This window comes from Lepus europaeus, unplaced genomic scaffold, assembly GCF_033115175.1.
Source record: "Lepus europaeus isolate LE1 unplaced genomic scaffold, mLepTim1.pri SCAFFOLD_3_1, whole genome shotgun sequence".
Taxonomy (NCBI): Eukaryota; Metazoa; Chordata; class Mammalia; order Lagomorpha; family Leporidae; genus Lepus; species Lepus europaeus.
The window spans coordinates 12,596,408-12,618,537 of record NW_026909276.1 but is presented as its reverse complement, the minus strand read 5'-3'; the positions used below and the strand labels follow the sequence as shown (position 1 = coordinate 12,618,537).

Genomic DNA, 22,130 nt, shown 5'->3' with positions numbered 1-22,130 from the left:
CCATTCTTTCTTTTGTTCCTTTAATTTTTGCAATAACATTCTCAATTTACTTTATAATTACAGGCTCCATGCACTACTAACTATAATGTTCAACAAGTAAAAAGTAGAAAGACCAGTATTCCATAGGAACATATCAAGAGCTATAAACAATAATAAAATCATAATTTGTTAGTTTCACTCTTATACTCTTTTGTATTCTATATTAACTATTGCATATCAGAGAAAGCATGTGTTTGTTTTTTGTGACAGGCTTATTTCACTAAGTATAATGGTCTCTAGTTGTATCCATTTTAATGCAAAATGCAGTATTTCTTTATTATGACTGAGTAGTATTCCATAGTGTGCGTATACACACACACACACACACACATATATATATACATATATATATGTATATATATACATATATACAGTCATCAGCTAATGGACATTTGGGTTGATTCCATATCTTGGCTATTGTGAACTGAGCTGCTATAAAAGGGGATCCAAATAATTCAGGCTGATTTCTTAGTATTTACTATCATTAATTTTACCTGAGTATTTACCAGGTCAGTTAGGAAAATGAAAAACAATATATGGTTTCTGGCAAAAGAACTGCCATAGGCAGGGACAGATGGACTGTAAATTCAAAAAGCCTAGAGCCAGCATTGTAGTGTGTTAAGCTGTGGCCTGTGACACCAGCATCCCATATGGATACCAAGTAAAATCCTGGATGTTCCACTTGTGATCCAGCTCCCTGCTAATGGGCCTTGGAAGATTTCCCAAGTACTTGGACATTGCCACTCACATGGGACCCAGATGAAGCCCCTGGATCCTGGTTTTAGCCTGGTCCAGCCTTGGTCATTGTAGCCATTTGGGTAGTGAACCGTTGGATGGAAGATTTCTCTCTCTCTCTCTCTCTCAATCTGCCTTTCAGATAAATAAATCAATCTTTAAAATTAATGAAGCTTAACCTCTAGGCTTGTCCCTTGCCTTTGGCACTTTACAAGTCTCACCATGCTTGTCTCAGGTGGCACAGCATCAGTCACCTACTAAGGATCCCCTTGATACTCTGATCTTTGGATTGAGAGCAGGATGGTGGGTAGCCAGAATTATTTCCAAATTGCCCTGTGCCCTGGAATACAGATGCCATCATTGATTCCAAGAGAAGGATCTGAGACAGTCTGCTTTGCTCCTTGCCTGGAACACATACAATAACATAGGCTCTTAGTTTATCAATGGGTGGGTTGGGAAATTCCTTTGTTCAGGTAGATCAAAGAAAGAGGTTTCCCAAAGGCTTACATGGGCTGAACAGAGAAAAAAACGGTATGCGAGTTGCAGGTGTGGCAATACCAATAATTAATATAAAGCTGAAAGAAACTAAATCATCAATAATAAAAGCCAAATTTCCACCAACCTTTTTATAGGAGAATCTGATTATCTTTCTATATTATATTTAGAAAATGGCTTTACACAGTTGTTAATGTGAAAAGAAGATCAATAAATATGTAGCTAATATAAAGAAAAAAAGTATTGCAGATATCCATGAGACAGTTTCATAATAGTAATGCCATTTTCTGTATTTTATAATAACCATATTTACAGTTTTTGCTTTTTCTCTTCACATTCAAAGTCAGTCTTAAATTTCTTACTTGATTTTCTATTTCTTTTCTTAATGGGCAATTTCCAATTTGTATGTTTTAATTCTCACAAAAGCTCTAACTTTGATCACAGACAAAACTTGCAGTAACTAAATACTAAAACTTCTCTGCATGTGTTTCTTCATCCTTTAAAATGAAGATGGGTAGGTGAGGTGATATCTAAGATTTTTTTTAAATGTTAAAATATGTAAGAAAAAAGAAAAAAATATTAAAATATGTAATTATCAGCATTAGATTAATTTACCACATGATAGAGTGTTTAATAGGTAAGAGAGACAAAGCTGATATATAGAATCTGAATAAAATGATTCAGAAATGAAGATAGAAGATAAAACATTAATGATTACATAATAGATATCCAGAAATTACATCTTTTTAATATATTAAAATTGGATGTGGCCATGTATGTGTTATATAAAGGAATTTTAGGTCTAAACCTCACTGGTACTCTTTTTACAGGAATTTCAGTTATATTATATGATTACTCATAATCCTCAATTACATAGCTTTTTTTTTTTTAAAAAGGACATTTTTAAAAAAGATTTATTTTATTTTTTTGAAAGACAAAGTTACTGACAGAGGTAGACAGAGAGAGAGGTCTTCCATCCCCTGGTTCACTCCCCAGATGGCTGTCAACTGGAGCTGCACCAATCTGAATCAGGAGCCAGGAGCTTCTTCTGGGACTCCCAAGTGGGTACAGGGGCCCAAGGACTTGGGCCATCTTCTACTGCTATCCTGGGCCATAGCAACACTCTGCTGGATTGGAATAAGAGCAGCTGGGACTAGAACTGCCACCCAAATGGGATGCCAGTGCTTCAGGCCAGGGCTTTAACCGGCTGTGCCACAGTGCCAGCCCAATTACATAGCTTTTAAAAGACATTGACTCTTTTGAAAAATATTTGTAATTTTGGTTAGGTCTTAAATAAAACTGTTATTAGATAAACACATTAAACTGGTATTAGATAAACTGTTTCAATAGTATCATTTTCAGAATTTTAAATGTTTTGGTCACTAGTGCAAGAGAGCACAGAGGTGGAGCATAGGCTTGATTAGAGTTGGTGATCTAGTGTGTCCAGGCTGCCATAACAAAATACCACAGACTGGGCAACTTAAACATGGAAATTTATGTCACAGCAGTGAAGGTCTGATTAAGATGCCTATAGATTTGGTGTCTGCTGAGGGCCTGCTTTCTGATTCATAGATGATGTTCTTGCCATTACATGGTAGAAGGGGTGAACAAAAGCTCTAGGGCCTCTTTTCTAAGGACACTAATGCTATTCATGAGGTTCTGCCCTCATAACTTAATCATTTCTGAAAGTCTCGATTCCTAAGATCATCTCTTTTGAGTTTTTTCTTTAATATTTTAGTTATTTATTTGAGAGGTAGTTACAGATAGAAGGAGAGACAGAGAGAAAGTTCTTCCTTCCATTTTTTCACTCCCTAAATGCCCACAATGGCCAGAGCTACACCAATCCGAAGCCAGGAGCCAGGTGCTTCTTCCCCGTTTCCAATGCAGATGCAGGAGCTCAAACACTTGGGCCATCTTTTACTGTTTTACTAGGGCACAGCAGAGAGCTGGATTGAAGAGGAGCAGCTGGGACTAGAACCGGCACCCATATGGGATGCTGGCGCCACAGGCAGAGGATTAACCTACTGTGCCACGGTGCCTCCCTGGAGTTTGGGTTTTAACATGGACAATCACTGTTGGGCAAATCCTGAATCCTATTGTGTGCCCACACTGTGCTGAGTGCCAGCCAAATAAAGAAACATAAGAAACAGATCTTGTCTTCTAGTCTAGTAGAGGAGATGGTCATTTGTTGTGAAAATATGATATTCTGATGTCTGCAAAAACTGAAGAAAAAATAAACAAAAAGATAATTGAGTAGTATAAGAATAATTTAAATAATGACATAAATTTATAAAACAAATATACACATTTAAGGAAGTATAGTCTTATTGTGATAGACTACAAGGGAGCTATCGGTCAATGTTTAAAATAAAAAGGCCAACCAAATGCAACAGAGATGGAGATTTTTGTCAGCACTGGAGTGGAGGATTAAATAGGATACAGAGTCAGATAATACAGAAGAGCTGAACATGGCAGCAGGAGAAAATGGAATATCTTGAGTGTTCTCTCATGTCATTACTTGACTAATAATACAAAATAACATCTTATACATGGTGTTATCATCATGTTTCAAAGAAGCAAGTCCCATATCTTCTAGACATCATGCACAGATCTGTCACTTTACTTTTAGCTCCTTCTCTGATCCATGGATATGGCTGAAAGAGAGCCTCATTTAAAACAATTCATTTGAAAGAGAGTTAGAGTTAGAGTTTTAGAGTTAGAGTTAGAGTTAGTTAGAGTTAGAGAGTTGGAGTTGGAGTTGGAGTTAAAAAGAGAGGGAGAGAGAGACATATCTTGTACCTGCTGTTTCACTCACCAGATGGCTGCAATGGCCAGGGCTGGGCTAGGCTGAAGCCAGAATCCAGGAACTTTTTCCGGGTTTCCCACATGGGTGACAGGGGCCCAAGTACTTGAGCCATCTTGTGCTGCTTTTCTGAGGCCATTAGAAGGGAGCTAGATTGGAAATGCCCGTATGGGATGCCTGTATCTCAGGAAGCTGTTTACCCACTACACCACAATGCCAGCCCCAAGATCCTCATTATTAAAGGAAGAAATTAAATGCCTTTAAGGGTAGCCATTCATACCTATATTCTTTACTAGAAGCTAGTACCTTCCTGTTAAAAGCAGCTTTTGTAACTTTAATCCCATAGAGATTCCTAGATGAAGTGTTTGACCTTGATCCAAGAGAGTCTGCTAGGGCATGGACCTGTCTGCCTGGGAGCACTAGGTCATCCCATCCTCATCTGTTCTTTAGTGAGCCCATTGACGGGAAACTCTTATAAAAATGTTTTCTCATTTATCGCAATTATCTATTCTTATAGATGGAATTATCTTATTCTTATCTATTCTTATCTTATGCAATTGACAAGGAAGTGCAAGTGATGAGAACATGTAATTAATAAAATGAAAAATATATTGTATGTAGTTCATGAAACAACCAAGTTTATATGTTCATTAGCTGAAAATTAACTTAAGAGAAATCTGGTATATTGGTAAACAGTTAAAGATTTTGAAAACTGAAGTTGTTAAAAGTTCTATCACAAGACCACATATATGCCACAGTCAGACTGACACAGTAGAGCAATCCATGTGTGAATCTATATGGTTGTACCATATATCTAAGACACCATTACTAAGATAACAGATGTTGGAGTCAAAGACTGTAGAAGACATCACCAAATCTGATTTATACTTCTATTGTCACACAAACATGACAAAAGTGACACTTTTTCAAAAGCTACAGATGCTTTAATTTGTTTTAAAATCATGAAACAATGAACTATAAACCTGTGAGGGAACTGATAGGTCTCTGAATCAGATGTGTAATTGACATGACTGATTATTCTTTACATATAAGGGTTATTAAAGTTTCTACATCAAGGAGGACTTGCATGGATGGCTCATGCTTTACTTGCAGCACTGTTCAAGCACATTGTACCCAGTAATTCAAGATTTGATTTAACAAAGTAGCTGAAATGAGAGCAACAGTGCTATTTCACAAGGAGGACATATTTCTAATCTTCCAGAGTTTATTAAAATAAAATTAATATGTTTTATTTTAGTTTTATTTTGAATAATTGGAAATGAATCCCAATTATAAACTTGTTAGGGGTAAAGATTTTCCCACAGAACTGAACATATCCCTTATGTAAAACTGTGACTATGAAAAAACCTATATCTACAAAATTAACCTTATAAAATTTAACCAGTATAAAACTATGTATGTACCCAAATACTTACATTACCAATGAAATTCTCAGCATATTATGTTGCTTGTTAGTTCACAAAATGGTTGCTATATTTATGTTTTTTAATACTGTTCTAATTTTAAAAACCACTGTCAGTTAAGCAACAAGTAATGCATAATCGAGGTCCTACTTATGAAAAGGTTATACTTGCAGTGGAAGCACAGGTGAATATAGCAACAAAAAGGAAGTGACAAGAAAAGATGACTGGTACATTCTCTGAAATGTGCTCCTGCAATTGACAAGGAAGTGCAAATTATGAGAACATGTAATTGATAAAATGAAAAATATATTGTATGTAGTTCATGAAACAGAGTCAAGTTTATATGTTCATTAGCTGAAAATTAACTTAAGAGGAAGCTGGAATATTGGTGAAGAAGTTAACAGTTAAAGATTTTGAAAACTAAAGTTGTTAGAAGTTCTATCACAAGACCACATATATGCCACAGTCAGACTGACACAGTAGAGCAATCCATCTGTGAATCTATATGGTTGTACCAAAGCGTAATTGTGAAAAGACTTGACAGATTTTTCAACTGAAATTAAATCATTCTGGAAAAGGATACCCATGGGATATAGAATGTGAGGAGAATAAATATTATTAATGTTTAAAAGGACTGCATCTGTGGAATTTAAGTTAAAACACCCTTAGCAGCTGTGCTCTAGAATTTCTCGATAGGAAATAGAGAGAAACTGGGTGGGAAGCAGCATTAATTGATTTCCTTGAAATGCATAGAGATTTTACTTGTTTGGAGTAACACTGGAATAGCTGATAGAACTTATTTCCAGACAGCTGCATTCAGGAATGTGGGCTGAAAGGAAAGAACTTATTTGGGTGCCACTAAAACTCCTATATTGTCGGGGCTAGTGGCCCTGGCCCGACTTGAGGTGCAGCAGGCTGAGGCTGTCCTTTATCTAATCCTGTTTCCTCTGCTTATTGTTCTGAAGCCACAAAACTTTTCGTCCCACATTCCTGCAGGCAGGATGTGACTTCTGATGGTTTATGATGTTCTTTGCTCTATCAGCAGAGCTTGTACCCTGATCTTTGCTACCTTGTAAACTTGTTTTGTTCCTGTGCTATGCATGATTGCACACAATGAATGTTATCTGTATGGGGCCTGGGGTATATATCCTTGTTCTTCTTGGTGCTCCCTGCTGGAGGCTGAAGAGTTTCCCCAGGGAGACGGCCTCCAGTCCCTCATCGCCAGGCCCCCTACTTTGGCCTGGAACGCAACCAGGCAATAAATGTGGTGATGAATTGACTGAGTGCTGCGTCTCCGTGTGGTTTGTCAGGTGGCCTCCGACACTATATGTTTAACATGTTGAAAATCAGGGAATCCTAAAGAATACAAATATCTGAAAACATCTAAAAATTCCAAATGACCAAATAAACACTACAAATAATCAACAAGGATGAGGCATCAACAACGATATCACTATTAATATTTTCCTTAACATATAAAATGTATGGCACTTACGTAATGTCCTTTTATGTTTAAAGACAATTGATGGCTAAGTGACTGAGGAGGGGTTGAGCTGGTTTGAGCAAGAATGCAAGGGGCTTGGAAGTCGCTCAGGGGTCTCGATGTGCTTTCAGTCATTTAGCAAGGAGCTAAGACTAATGCTTATGTCCTTGCTCCATTATTTGTGACTGCTGCTATTTTTTAAAAAATTCTTATTTACATAAGGTGAACACATTTCATGTATTTTATATATACAGACCCAACAGCATAGTAATACTTCCCACTGTATCCTCCCTACCACTTATAGCCCCACCCTCCCTCCTCCTACCTTTCTTAATCTTTCCTTTAATTTTTTCTTGACAGGCAGAGTTAGACAGTGAGAGAGAGAGAGAGAGAGAGAGAGAGAGAGAGAGAGAGAGAGAGAGAGAGAGAGGTCTTCCTTTTTCCGTTGGTTCAGCCCCAAGTGGCCGCTATGGCCGGTGCATTGCAGCCGGCACGCTGCGCCGATCCGAAGCCAGGAGCCAGGTGCTTCCTCCTGGTCTCCCATGCGGGTGCAGGGCCCAAGGACCTGGGCCATCCTCCACTGCACTCCCGGGCCACAGCAGAGAGCTGGACTGGAAGAGGAACAACCGGGACAGAATCCAGCGCCCCAACCAGGAATAGAACCTGGTGTGCTGGCGCCACAGGCCGAGGATTAACCTAGTGAGCTGCAGTGCCAGCCTCTTTCCTTTAATTTTTACAATAACATAGTTTCAGTTTATTTTATAATCATAAAAATTATTTTTTATTTAAAACAATTTTCAAACTAGACAATGGGAAAGTTTATATTGCTCTTTTACTAGAAATAATGTAAGTTCTGAAATTCTCTAATATTTTAGTACAATTCACTTTGATTAAAGGCAAATGTCAGCTAATTGTGGATGACTGACCAGAGTTACAAAATCATAGAGTAAAATTTTGGGGCTGAGCTGATTATTTTATAGAATGGTAAAATTTAACATGAACTAAAACTGCTGATGTCAGCTGACAGACATAATGTTTAATCCCACTTAACATTCTCCCCCCTTCTGAGAGGCTGTGTTAGTAGTCCAAACTTCTTCTAACAGGGGAGTGAGGGTTTTGAACATTTTTTTGGATTAAGATATTCCTCTATTTTCACCCAATCTCCTGCCTCCTCTTACTAATCATCTCTGGATGGATATTGGTTCACTTTGGATACCAGATTTATTCATACTTTTAAGAACATATATTTTTTATGGTTTTTTTTTTTTGAGACACAAAATTGAAAATTGGCTTTGAAGTTTTCAATAAGCTAGATTGAAATACTTGTATGTTTACTTTTAATTGTTTTATTAGGTAATAAGAATTGTTTTCGATTTATGTTTCTACTTTTTTAGTATTTCATAAATGAAATTTTAGTGATGTTTTTCCAAAATAATTCCATTATCTGCTTGAAGTTCTATGACTTTTCCATGCACTTTTCCCAATGCTTCTCTTAGCAATCCAAATGTAATGTATAGCATTATATTTGAATTATTCTTTATATTTTAGTTTGTGTTTGAGTTATATTCTCTGTATAACATCAATAACTTGTCTTATGCCATCTCTAGCACAGGGAGCTTGGGCCCATTCTAGCTTGTGCTTTCATTTTGAAGTCGTCAACTACTTGTTTATTCTGGAAGTTGTCCCTGCAACTTTCCCATTCACAACTTTTCAGAAGCTACTAGGCCCTACTATCATAATGCTCATTTCCAGATGATATATACATAATATTAAATATATTAAACATGATATACAGATTATATATTGTATATAATGTATATGTTTTCCTGGTTTTCACAGAATTGAAATATTTTGTTAGATTTTTAAAATTCTCCAATTATAATTCTCTATACCATATCTCTATGCCAGTATTTTCTCCATCAAATACTGGTCCTATAAAATAACCCTCTTATTCAAGGGGTTTTTTTCATTGCTGTATGCATCCCATTTGACCATTTATTTTCTCTCATTTTATTCCTCTCACTTGTTTATATCCTCAGTATCAAAGTGTGAGTTAATTCCAGCCCTACAAGCATACTGCCATTCTGGCCAGCATTTTCATTATGACATCATGAAATTGCTAAAACTTCAGTAATATACCCTAGTAACATCCATGTACATGGTCTTCAGAACCATGGTTTCTCAGAACTGTGCTGGGACACTGGACAGTTTTGTGATTTCAATGTCACATATTTTTCTAATTTCTTGGTTTTTATGAGACTTTAATGTAACCACTGGGATTTGGAATTTTCCACACAGTAAATTGAGACACTTTGGATGTTAGAGTCAAGAGTATTGTATCAAGCAGTATATGTTTCCTAGTTTAAGTTCCTCCAATTTTTCTGTATTCTTTTAGCTAGTAAATTGGGGCTATTTTCATGAACATAAATACACTTGTGATTTTAGTTTTTTCTTTTACTGACAAATTGATCATTTCTATATCCAGCAATCAAAATATCATGCATATCATAAACTGTACACATTACTATGATGTTTATTCTAATTTTGACTTTATTCCTATCACCTTAGGTTTTTTTCCAATTGGCAGTGTGGCTTGTGCCAGTCTCAGCACACGTTGCCTGTGCTCCACTTGGTTTACATTCTATTTCTAAGGTAATCAAGTATATGTAAATTATAACAGTTTTCTCATAATATTCATGCCAAAAATTACATTGAATCATCTAGCATCAGTGTCATCACTCTCCTTGGCAGGTCATATGTTTTATTGTTTTGTGAACTCTGTTGAAACTCCATTTTTACCTTTGATTTTGGAAATTTTCAAAAGTCAGTTATTTAAATAAGTGTTATTTCTCAAATGTATTCAGCCAAGGTACTTGAAATATTCTTGATTTAACTTGTGTTGACTTTATTATCTTGTATAACTTTATATGTGAAGGTCTATTTTCCACATAATTCCTGTATACTGTTTTGTCACTCACATTGCTTCACTTCTCCCAATAGCAAAATGCATGCCATGATAGTCCTGAAAACATTTGCTCATCCTAGCCAGCATTTTCATTTTGAAATCATAAAGTTGTTTACATTTCTCCAAGTTGTGTTACTCCTTCCATGTACATTGTTTTGTGAAATTATGTCACTAAAATTGACACTTTCAGGTATTCATGTTAGTGTATTATCTTTGTATTTTCTTGCTTTTTTTTTTGTAGTACTCAAAATTAAATATTATCTATAAAAATTTCCTGGGTCAAGGTTTTGTATGTTAGCTAAGAGATTAAATTTTAGGCAGCATGATCTTTTCTTGCTTTAAGCTACTGAAATTTTGTTGTTAGATTTAACTGTAACTTTAAGATTTTATTCATATATACCCTTTCTGCACGATTGTGACTCTATTATTGACTCTACCAAATCACTAGTTTCCACGCCCTATAATCAAAATTAAATGCCTTAGAATTTATTACTATCACCTAAATATGTAATTAATAATCTAGATTTTTACAACCATAACACAGAAAACTATGGGTACCATGGTTTGATTTATCATTGAGTGGTCATCAACTTGCTCTAAATGGTAAAAGTTGTCCTAATGCTGTCACGTTTAGTGGATTTCAGCACATTTTAGGGACAGCGCCTTCATTCTCATCAGCAGGGGATATATGGTTCATTTTTCTGGATGTTCCTGGAACTGTTAATTAACTTCTGATCTTGGAAATTTTCCAAAGCCCATTTCTCTGTCATGCTGCAATTTTTCAAGTTTATTATGGACTCTTTTGCACCAAATAACAATCTATTTATTTGTCTTTTACTTACAGATCACATTAAAATACTCATTCTTTCTAACAGCAATTTAAGCAGGATTTTTTTTAAAGATTTATTTTATTTATTTGAAAGACAGAGTTACAGAGAGAGGTAGAGACAGAGAGAGAGGTCTTCTATCTGCTGGTTCACTCCCAAGATGGGCACAATGGACAGAGCTGTGCTGAACTGAAGCCAGGAGCTAGGCACTTCTTCAGGTCACCCACACGAGTGCAGAGGCCCAAGGACTTAGGACATCTTCTAGTGCTATCCCAGGCCATAGCAGAGAGCTGAATCAGAAGAGGAGCAGCTGAAACTAGAACCAGCACCCAAATGAGATGCCAGTGCTTCAGGCCAGGGCTTTTTTTTTTTTTAAAAAAAAGATTGATTTATTTATTTGAAAGTCAGAGTTACACAGAGAGAGATGCAGAGGCAGAGAGAGAGAGAAAGTCTTCCATCCACTGATTCATTCCCCAGTTGGCCGCAATGACCGGAGCTGGGCAGATCCAAAGCCAGGAAGCTTCTTCCTGGTCTTGCACGTAAGTGCAGATGAGCAAAGACTTGGGCCATCTTCTATTGCTTTCCCAGGCCATAGCAGAGACCTGGATTGGAAGTGGAGCTGCCGGGACTCAAATTGACAACCATATGGTTTGCTGGCATTGCAGGCGGCAGCTTTACCCACTACGCCACAGCGCGGACCCTCAGGCTAGGGCTTTAACCCACTGCACCACAGCGCCTGCCCCTCAAGCATGATTTTACCTGCTCTGTGCACCAGATTTCTATCTTTTTTGTTTTGTCTTTCATTTTATTAGCTTCAACTGTGTGTATCATCAATATCCATGTGGAAGCCAATCTTAGCACTGTAAACTTATGGTCATTCTTTTGGATATTTACATTATAATGTAATAAATTCACTCAAAATTTTTCACATTGTCCTAACAACCTCCATTTTTGTGGTCTATTAAAAAAATTTTAGACAGTACACACACATTACTGAGGACACACATTGGATTTACAGTTTCATTCTTTTTAGAGACTCAAAATTGATCATTCACCTTAAAATTCCCATTCATTGAATTGACAGTGCTGTGTAAGCTTTAAGATTATTAAACTGCATAAGATTTCCTTATATTTTTCCATATTTTAAAACATATTTTTATTACAATTTTAATCTCTATTACACCTCCTTGAGCTCCTATTTCTGCATCTACCAGATTTCCCATTGGTACAGCCAATAGTCAGAATAAAATGTATGAAGAGCGGCAAGATGGTGGAATAGGAAGGGAGCACACTATTAGTCCGGGGGGAGACAGGTTAATAAAAGTGGAGATACTGCAGGGTCAAGGAAGAGTAGGGGAAGAAACAGCAGAGGAAACTTTTCTGGAACTAGTGATTCACAGTGGACCTGCGTGGAGAGCGTGGGAGCTCAAGTTCGGGACACCAGCGGCAGACTCAACACACCAGCGCTGGAACACGAGGTGAGCCGAACCTCAATAGCTCAAGACACCAGCGGGCAAGTGGAAAGAGCAGACTAGAGGGAACGAGGCTTGAAACTTCGTGGGGAAAAGTTCACCAGGCTAACTAGAAGAGAGAGAGAGGGAAAAAAAAAAGTGACCGATACGGACACGAGTTTCTCTCTCTCCGCTCACCCCTCAAAGGCGAGCAAGACAAAGAGCAGGCGCCATTTTGGACATACGTCATAAGCAGGGCGACCTCAGGTCTGCACTGGCCCTGAGCCTAGCAGAAAAACCTGACTCTGGGGGGAGGGGTGAAATAACAGGAGATTAGGATCTAACTTGGCAACCCAGTGGGAGACTGCAGGAGAATTGGAGCCCACACTGAGGGCAGCAGAGATTCCCTGTGTGGTCCTTGGGAAAGAGCTTCTAATCTCTGCCTCCTGTGGGTATATCATTTGCCTGCTAACTACCTCCAATTACGTTCAGCTGTGCGGAATTACTTCCCTTTTGAATCAAAAAAAGAAAGAGAGATTTACCACACCTAAATTGGGAGTGTCATCTTTGACACACCCTCATCCCTGAGGAACCAAACACAGCTCTCAGTCCACACTCATCTCAAGCCTCTAAGGCTCCACCAAAAGCAGACAGTCCATTTAATATAGAGCCATAGTGTAACAAGAAAAAACACCACAGTGAAAAAACCAAATATCTCCAACATGCCAAACAACAAACGCAAAAACCGAGATAACAAGAACAAGGAAGACATTATGACGCCCCCAAATGAAAAAGACACCCCAATTCAAGATTATGAAGATGATGAGATAGAAGAAATGCAAGAAGCGGATCTCAAAAAATTGATAAAAACATTAAGAAGTTCTCAAAAACAAATTCTTGAACTACAGAAATCCTTAATGGACAAGATAGAAAATCTCTCTCGTGAAAATGAAATATTAAGGAGGAATCAAAATGAAATGAAACAACTAGTGGAACAAGAAACTGTGATAGTGACGAGAAATCATAATGAAATGAAGAATTCAATAGATCAAATGACAAACACATTAGAGAGCCTTAAAAACAGAATGGGTGAAGCAGAAGAGAGAATATCAGACTTAGAAGATAGAGAACAGGAAAGGAAACAGGCAAAGCAAAGACAAGAAGAGGAAATTAGAAATCTAAAAAAATATTGTCAGGAATCTACAGGATACTATTACAAAGCCCAACATTCAAGTTCTAGGAGTTCCTGAAGGCATGGAGAGGGATAAAGGATTAGAAGGCATTTTCAGTGTGATACTAGCAGAAAATTTCCCAGGTTTGGAGAAGGACAGAGGCATCTTGCTACACCCACAGCTGTCCCATCTGCGTAGCAAAACTGCTGCCATGTTGGGACCCTCAGGCTGGAGGGGTGGGGTCAGTGCTCCGCGGAGTGAAGCCCCAGGCAGTTCCCATGCAGTCAGCGGTCGTCATGGCCCCTGGCGGCTAGAAAGGCACGAAACTGCCAGCTTGGCTCAGAGAACTTTCCTTGCTGTTGCTTTTGTTTAATTTTAGCAGTGCTTTTTCATTGTGCTATGTGCAGTCAAGTGGGGTACAGGTGGGACACCAGGATTCAATAAACTTTACCTCCGGGAACATATCCTTGTGGGCGCCGCTATTCATCCAGGCTGTGCACAATGCAGCCTGGGCATTGACCTCAAATGGCACTCTGGGAACATTGCTCGATCCCACGGAGCAGCTGGAGCTGCTTAGCTTTGATGAAGGAGATGGCACGGCAGAAGCCCACTTGGAGATGTTATTAGGAAATGTGCACGCCCAAAAAAGATTCCAAAAGAGAGCAAGAATTAGCAAAGATTCCCAAGAGAATTTTGCCAAAAGGATATGAACAATATCTAACTAGTGGGCAGTGGTGGACTCGTCCTCAGTGGGCCCCGCAAGCGGGAAAATATTTACCCCCTCTAGTTATTATTCAGGTAGCGAATTAGAGTGTGTGAGAGGAGGTTGAGATAAAATGATCAAGAAATTTATAAAAGAAAAATTGTCTTTAAGTTAAGAAATGAACTCTCTGTGACCTTTCATAAAAGTGCAAAAACGATTCTCACGGCACATGTAGATTGAAAAACCGAAACCACTATTGTCTCACATGTGAGCTAGAATGCCCTGCTGATTAATGATTGTAAGCGTCATTTCTTTGCCTGGAAGCCTGTATTTGCTTTGCCAAGTTCCGTGTAAAAGCGGAATAAAAGCTTATGCTTTGCAGCAAATAAACGCAGCAGCATACTCATACAATTTGGGTGTCTGTCTGTCATTCCCCCCGTCGATTCTTGCTCTCCTGAACACCTTCGCCCTCGTTCTCCCTCGGTCTGAGGCCTCTGATAGAGCCGGTCCGTGGCATGCATATATATATATAACTTTACATATATTATATTTATATATGTATGCATATATTACCTTGAGGAGAGAGAATGATTAACCTTGATGAGGATAGCACTAAGACACTATGTATATGAAGGTTTCCAGGACACCTATAGAATGTTGTGGGTGATGATCTCACAATGAAAATTTAAATCATCATAGCCGTCAGTTCATAGAGCTGGGAAGGGTCTAGAATAGATGATTAGTGAAAGAAGTGAGCTCCATGAATTTAAAGATGAAACAGAAAATTAAATTTCCGAAATGAAACAATATCAAGTTCCCTAAAAGTCCTTAAAATCTAAAACAAAACAAAACTAAAAGTCCCTGCTAATGAGAGAGATGGACCTGGCCCAAGATTATACTCAGATACTGTGAACCAAAATTTGCTTGGACAAGTTCCAGATTTTAGAAAATTGATTTCCAAACATTGATAAAGCAAATTGAGTCTTCTTGAAGTTTTCAGTGCTAGAATTGGCATAAATTAGGTTATTGATTTTTTTCTGATAGTTTTAAAACATTCAAATTCTACATGAAAAAATATAAAAATTATGTCCCTTCCCATATACATTGTTTTCTTTTCTTTTTTTTTTAACTTTTATTTAATGAATATAAATTTCCAGTGTACAGCTTATGGATTACAATGGCTTCCCCCTCCCATAACTTCCCCCCCACCGGCAACCCTCCCCTCTCCCGCTCCCTCTCCCCTTCCATTTGCATCAAGATTCATTTTCAATTCTCTTTATATACAGAAGATCAATTTAGTATAAAGATTTCAACAGTTTGCACCCACATAGAAACACAAAGTGAAACATAATGTTTGAGTACTAGTTATAGCATTAAATCACAATGTACAGCACATTAAGGACAGAGATCCCACATGAGGAGCAAGTGCACAGTGGCTCCTGTTGTTGACCCAACAAACTGACACTCTAGTTTATGGCGCCAGTAACCACCCTAGGCTGTCATCATGAGTTGCCAAGGCTATGGAAGCCTTCCAAGTTTGCCGACTCTGATCATATTTAGACAAGGTCATAAAAGACTGAGTGAGGATAGTAACCAATGATCCTAAGAGTGGCATTAACCAGATCTGAACAATTATACAGCATTAAGTGGGGAAGAGGACCATCAGTACACACAGGTTGGGAGTAGAGCCATTGGTGGTAGAGGTTATGATTACAAAGGAATGAGGCCGAAGTGCACTAGACAGGGTCTAGAACAAAGGACAGAGTCATTATTAGAGGAGCTAAGAAAGGTGCTGTCTAAGCTACAATTAAGTTTTCTGATTGAGAGGCAAATAGAACCTGATAGAAGGGGCTTGATAATAATCTGGTGGGCTTTAGGCCTTGTAAGTTAAGAGGCCCAGATCTATCTATCTCTTCACATGGGGTACATCCAAAGGGAGGTGTGAACCTCCTAGGGGAAGGCACTCTGTTGACTTCCATTACCTAGCTGGCCTGGGAGGAGAGCTGGCCAGGTAAAGGCAGGTGTCATCTCTAACAAGAAATTTACAGTTCTGCCTGCAATGTTGCTGACCCTACTTGACCATCCCCTCAGCTGCAGTGGTCACTTTGGAAGTTGGGCTGAGTGAAGGGCTTTTCAGCTTAGAGCCAATAAGATCTGTGGCTCTGACCTGGGCATCCTTCGACTCCAGGGCAGGTCCATTTCCAGTGATCCAACTCTTGGCAGAGCTGCCAGGGCTCTTCACAAGCTGACTTCTGCTGAAGCCCAGGCTTACCACATTGAAAGCCACTGCAGTGGACTGGCCTGTTGGGTCTCCTTGAGGGCAGATCACTGTACAGATCAGCCATTAATAGGCCTGCCACCCATTGCTTCTGATGCCTAGCTTTCTTTTCCTCCCGGTTTGTGTTAAAGCAGACCAGAGGATGCAAGTCAAGGGAGTGCCCGTATCCCATCGCTAATCTTCGGTGGCCTGAACTACAAGTCTATAGTCACAGGCATGTTCTGTAGTAGTTTTTCTAAGGTAGACAATGCCCATGAGGAAAATTATATTCTCACTTTAAAACTTTCTTTCCCTTTGGTCTGAAAGGGAGGTTTTTTCTACTTACTGTATACTTGGCTGATGGCGAAGTGAATCTAGCTATGAGATTATTATTTAAGTTCTTCTTTTGGCTATGCTATTACAGAAAAATGTTAGCCATCTCTTTTATAAGGTCTAAAGATTAAATTGTGCATCCTACAGATTCCTTCATAATAGAATTAGTTTCCTACCTAAAGAGAATAGAGAAATGAAAGAACAAGTTGGGCTTAGAATAGAGAAATGAGGGAGCAAGTCCTAGATCGCTTGCTGACAATAGCAATACTACATGAATACTTAGCAAACCGTTTCAACCATTAGATAACAACTTAAGAAAACATTTACCAGAAGGTCCAATGCCTTCTATAAATTTTAAGAATCATGTATTTGAAAACACCTCTTAAATATCTAACATGGTGTAGTTTGTTTATTGGTTAAACTTAAGCACAAACATATAAAATGTTTTTAGTTTCTACCAACAAGTATAAAACATATGATACACAGATTCAGGTCAAACAAATTAAAATGTATCTGATTGATTTTAGCAGCTTAAATTTATGGACAATCTTATCCATAAGCCATTTAAAACAAAACTCTTAATAAAATTTCCCCATGTGGACATACAATATGTACACACAAATAACATAGCATAGTAGACCAATATAGCAATTTTAATAATAGCTTTTAAAATCTTTAACTCTTTTTGTAGATTGCCAATTGATTTGAATTTCTTTTTGTTTTTGTACCCTCAGTTAACCATACTTTCTCTCAGTTGGTACTGTTAATACATTATTGGCTTCATCTGTTTACAGAGCCATCCCAAAGTACTGAATACAATAGAAGTGGCTGGAAAAAGTCCATAGGAACCTATAGGAGGACAGCTAAACACAGATCCAACAACACTTTAGTTTTATGAGCAGCAAATCATATATAACTGTGGATGACAAAAGACTTTAAGTCGCCATGTTTAAAATTATGAACTCATCAACCAACAAGAGGCACTTGCTTACTTCACAGTATTTTTGAAAGCACCTGTAGGATTTTACAAATATTTAACCCTTTAGGCCTCTGGGGCTTTCTCATTAAGATAACTATCATATCTAGCAACACAAATTCATTAGACTTTTTAATTCTCAAACATTTGTATTAATAGCATTTTTCATTATAGAAACTTAAAGTTTGGTACCACGTCACATCTTGACAGTACTTCTAATATAATCCAAATAGCCTGATTAGTTGGTGTCTCTATAAGATGAGAGGCCCTAACCCTTCAATTTTTTTCAGTTGGGCCCAAAACTGGAAAAACCAAAGTCCAGGATTTACTGGAAATTTTAGAGTCCAGATTGCTTGGAACTTTGATTTTTTGCATGCCTGTCAAGAATGCCAAGAAGGCTCAAAATCCAAAATATCTGGTTGAAATAAGATTCCTTAAAATCATGACATAACATAGACCATATTTGATCATTGGTACAAGGTGATTATTCAAATCTTTGAAAATAAGCACATATTTAAATAACCCATAGCTCTTAATAAAAATTCAGCTGTTTTTGAACAATTAGAATTTCACAGACATCAAGAGAACATAATAGATTACTTTAACACATTGCTTTAACAGAGCATCAGAGTTTAATTCTATGTCAAAGAGAAATTGAGCTTCCTGTGATCTTTTGCTGTGAGGTTTCCTTCCTTTACCTTCTTCATATTGGTGACCATGTTTCTGTGTTTCTGTGTGTAAGACATCTTTAAGCATCTTTTGCAGGGCAGGATGAGTGGCAACAAATTCTTTCAGTTTCTGTTTGCTATGAAAAGTCTTAATTTCACCTTCATTCACAAATGAGAGCTTTGCAGGATACAATATTCTGGGCTGGCAGTTTTTCTCTCTTAGCACCTGGGCTATGTCTCGCCATTCCCTTCTAGCTTGTAGGGTTTCTGATGAGAAGTCAGCTGTGAGTCTAACTGGAGATCCTCTGAGAGTAATCTGATGTTTCTCTCTTGCACATTTTAGGATCTTTTCTTTATGTTTCACTGTGGTGAGTTTGATTACAACATGTCGTGGTGAGGATCTCTTTTGGTCATGTTTATTAGGGGTTCTATGAGCTTCCTGTACTAAGATGCTGCCACGGACCGGCTCTATCAGAGGCCTCAGACCGAGGGAGAACGAGGGCGAAGGTGTTCAGGAGAGCAAGAATCGACGGGGGGAATGACAGACAGACACCCAAATTGTATGAGTATGCTGCTGCGTTTATTTGCTGCAAAGCATAAGCTTTTATTCCGCTTTTACACGGAACTTGGCAAAGCAAATACAGGCTTCCAGGCAAAGAAATGACGCTTACAATCATTAATCAGCAGGGCATTCTAGCTCACATGTGAGACAATAGTGGTTTCGGTTTTTCAATCTACATGTGCCGTGAGAATCGTTTTTGCACTTTTATGAAAGGTCACAGAGAGTTCATTTCTTAACTTAAAGACAATTTTTCTTTTATAAATTTCTTGATCATTTTATCTCAACCTCCTCTCACACACTCTAATTCGCTACCTGAATAATAACTAGAGGGGGTAAATATTTTCCCGCTTGCGGGGCCCACTGAGGACGAGTCCACCACTGCCCACTAGTTAGATATTGTTCATATCCTTTTGGCAAAATTCTCTTGGGAATCTTTGCTAATTCTTGCTCTCTTTTGGAATCTTTTTTGGGCGTGCACATTTCCTAATAACATCTCCAAGTGGGCTTCTGCCGTGCCATCTCCTTCATCAAAGCTAAGCAGCTCCAGCTGCTCCGTGGGATCGAGCAATGTTCCCAGAGTGCCATTTGAGGTCAATGCCCAGGCTGCATTGTGCACAGCCTGGATGAATAGCGGCGCCCACAAGGATATGTTCCCGGAGGTAAAGTTTATTGAATCCTGGTGTCCCACCTGTACCCCACTTGACTGCACATAGCACAATGAAAAAGCACTGCTAAAATTAAACAAAAGCAACAGCAAGGAAAGTTCTCTGAGCCAAGCTGGCAGTTTCGTGCCTTTCTAGCCGCCAGGGGCCATGACGACCGCTGACTGCATGGGAACTGCCTGGGGCTTCACTCCGCGGAGCACTGACCCCACCCCTCCAGCCTGAGGGTCCCAACATGGCAGCAGTTTTGCTACGCAGATGGGACAGCTGTGGGTGTAGCATATGCATTATTGGATTTTTATAAAACTCTGAATCATTGTTTCTTCAATTTTTTTGATTAGTCAAGTTTTCCACTGTGGGTCTAGATACTGTACATGTCCTAGCAATTATGTGAGTAAGTGGTAAGATCTTGAAATGATTTTTGATCCTAGAATTATATTTTTAAATTTAATTTTAAAAAATAAGTATGGAAACCCAGAGGGACAGACAATGTGAGTCACAATCTAGTGCTTCACTCCACAAACTCATAAACAGGAACTGGGTTATTAGGGAACTCTAAACTATATTTTCCTGATGATAAGTAATATATAAGTATGTAGGTAATATATATTAGTATATGTTTATGTATATATAAATTTTGAAGGTCTAGCTCTAGATACAAACATCTGCTTTAAAGTTCTTCTGGTTGGTTGAATGATCTTTGGCCTATTTCTATTCCTTAATTTGCTCTTATTTTCTTTTTAATGTAAAAGTGATGGAGTAAAAATTCACAAGAATCTCTTATATTTGCTTGTCACATTATTATTGTCATTATCAAGTAGCTGAATTATATTCACAGTAAGGAAAGTATAATTTTTTATTATAACTGGTACACCTCTTTTGAAAATTTTGTTTTGTTTTTCAGTTTATTCTTTTTTCTTTTCTTTTTTATTTGAAAGTGTTACAGAGCGAGAGGGACAAGATTAAGATTTTCTGGGGCTGGCACTGTGGCAAAGTGGATAAAGACGCCTCATGCAGTTCTGGCATCCCATATGGGTGAAGGTTCAAATCCCGGCTGCTCCACTTCTGATCCAGCTCTCTGCGATGGCCTGGGAAAGCAGTGAGAGATGCCCCAAGTCCTTGGGCCCCTGCACCCACATGAGAGACCTAGAGGAAGTTTTTGGCTGTTGGCTTTGGATCAGCACAGCTCCGGCCATTGTGACCAATTGTGGAATGAACCAGCAAATGGAGCACCTCTCTCTCTCTCTCTCTCTCTCTCTGCTTCTCCTTCCCTCACTGTGTGACTCTGACTTACAAATTAAATAAATAAATCTTTAAAAGAAATTTTTTTTTCTAACTTCTGGTTCACTCCTCCAATGGCCATAATAGCTGGAGCTCAAGTTGGTGCAGTCCAAAGCCAGGAGCCAGGTGATTTTTAGGGTCTTGGATATGGGTGGTAAAGGCACAAGTACTTGTGACATATTCAACTGCTTTCCCAGGCTATTAATAAGGAGCTGAATTGGAACGGGAGCAGCTGGGTCATGAACCAACACCAAATGGGATGCTGGTGTCACAGGAAGTGGTTCAATTCACTATGACAAAATGCCATCCCCTCTTCGAATTTTTTTAAAAGATTTATTTTTATTTATTTGAAAGAGTTACAGAGAGTGGTAGAGACAAAGAAGAGAGATCTTCCATCCATCCACCATTTTTCCTTTCTTTTCATTCCACAGATGGCCGCAGCAGCCAGAGCTGCACTGATCCTAAGTCAGGAGCCAACAGCTTCTTCCAGGTCTCCCATTTGGGTGCAAGGGCCCAAGGACTTGGACCATCTTTTACTGCTTTCCCAGGCCACAGCAGAAATCTGGATCAAAAGAGGAGCATCCAGGACCGTAAGCTGCGCCCATATGGTATTCTGGCACTTCAGGCGAGGGCTTTAACCCGCTGTGTCGCAGCACCGGCCTCCCTCTTTGAATTTATTCTTATCACCTGTGTATATGATCAGTAACCTAATGGAAGGCCCTCCTATGACTAAACCTATCAGTATGTTGCTTGACTTTTACATTGGAAGGTCTTCAACATATGCAAAATTGTGATAATTTTCTTGTCCACTTTTATGTATACAGTTCATCAAAAGGATTTTTGGCCCATATCATTCTCTTTTTCCATGTGATATAGTTTTAACTTTTCTGGTGGTTTATAAGTATAAATAGACTTTTGATAATTCATATTTTTAAGAGTAGCTATAGATGTGAGTAGCTTTCATTAAAGTTTTTCTGGTAAAGGACTCAATATTTTCTTTACTTATCATTGTTGATCTTTTCTTTCAGCTATGAAGTTTAGTGAACACTTAAGACACATAGGTTCACACAGTTTTTTGTATACATTTGTCATGCTATTGCTGCCCCTACATTATTGCTCACTGCTACTTACAGTAATCAGAATATAGGTTAAATACTAACATGCATATTTATTTTTTTATTCTGTATTGTATTTGATTCTGTATTTTATTTTATTGTATCTTTGCTTTTTATTCTGTATTGTGTTTGATTCTTTATTTTATTTTTTATTCTGAATACATGTGTATGTGTATATA

At 38.3% G+C, this 22,130-nt stretch overlaps 1 protein-coding gene across 1 annotated transcript in view; it reads right to left on the bottom strand.

Moving 5' to 3' along the window:
- LOC133755219 (vomeronasal type-2 receptor 116-like) overlaps positions 1 to 22,130 on the bottom strand; it is a 66,799-nt gene that overhangs the window by 30,732 nt on the left and 13,937 nt on the right. The window contains 1 exon segment of the mRNA XM_062185427.1: positions 1,033 to 1,179. Coding sequence (XP_062041411.1) covers positions 1,033 to 1,179 — 147 coding nt within the window.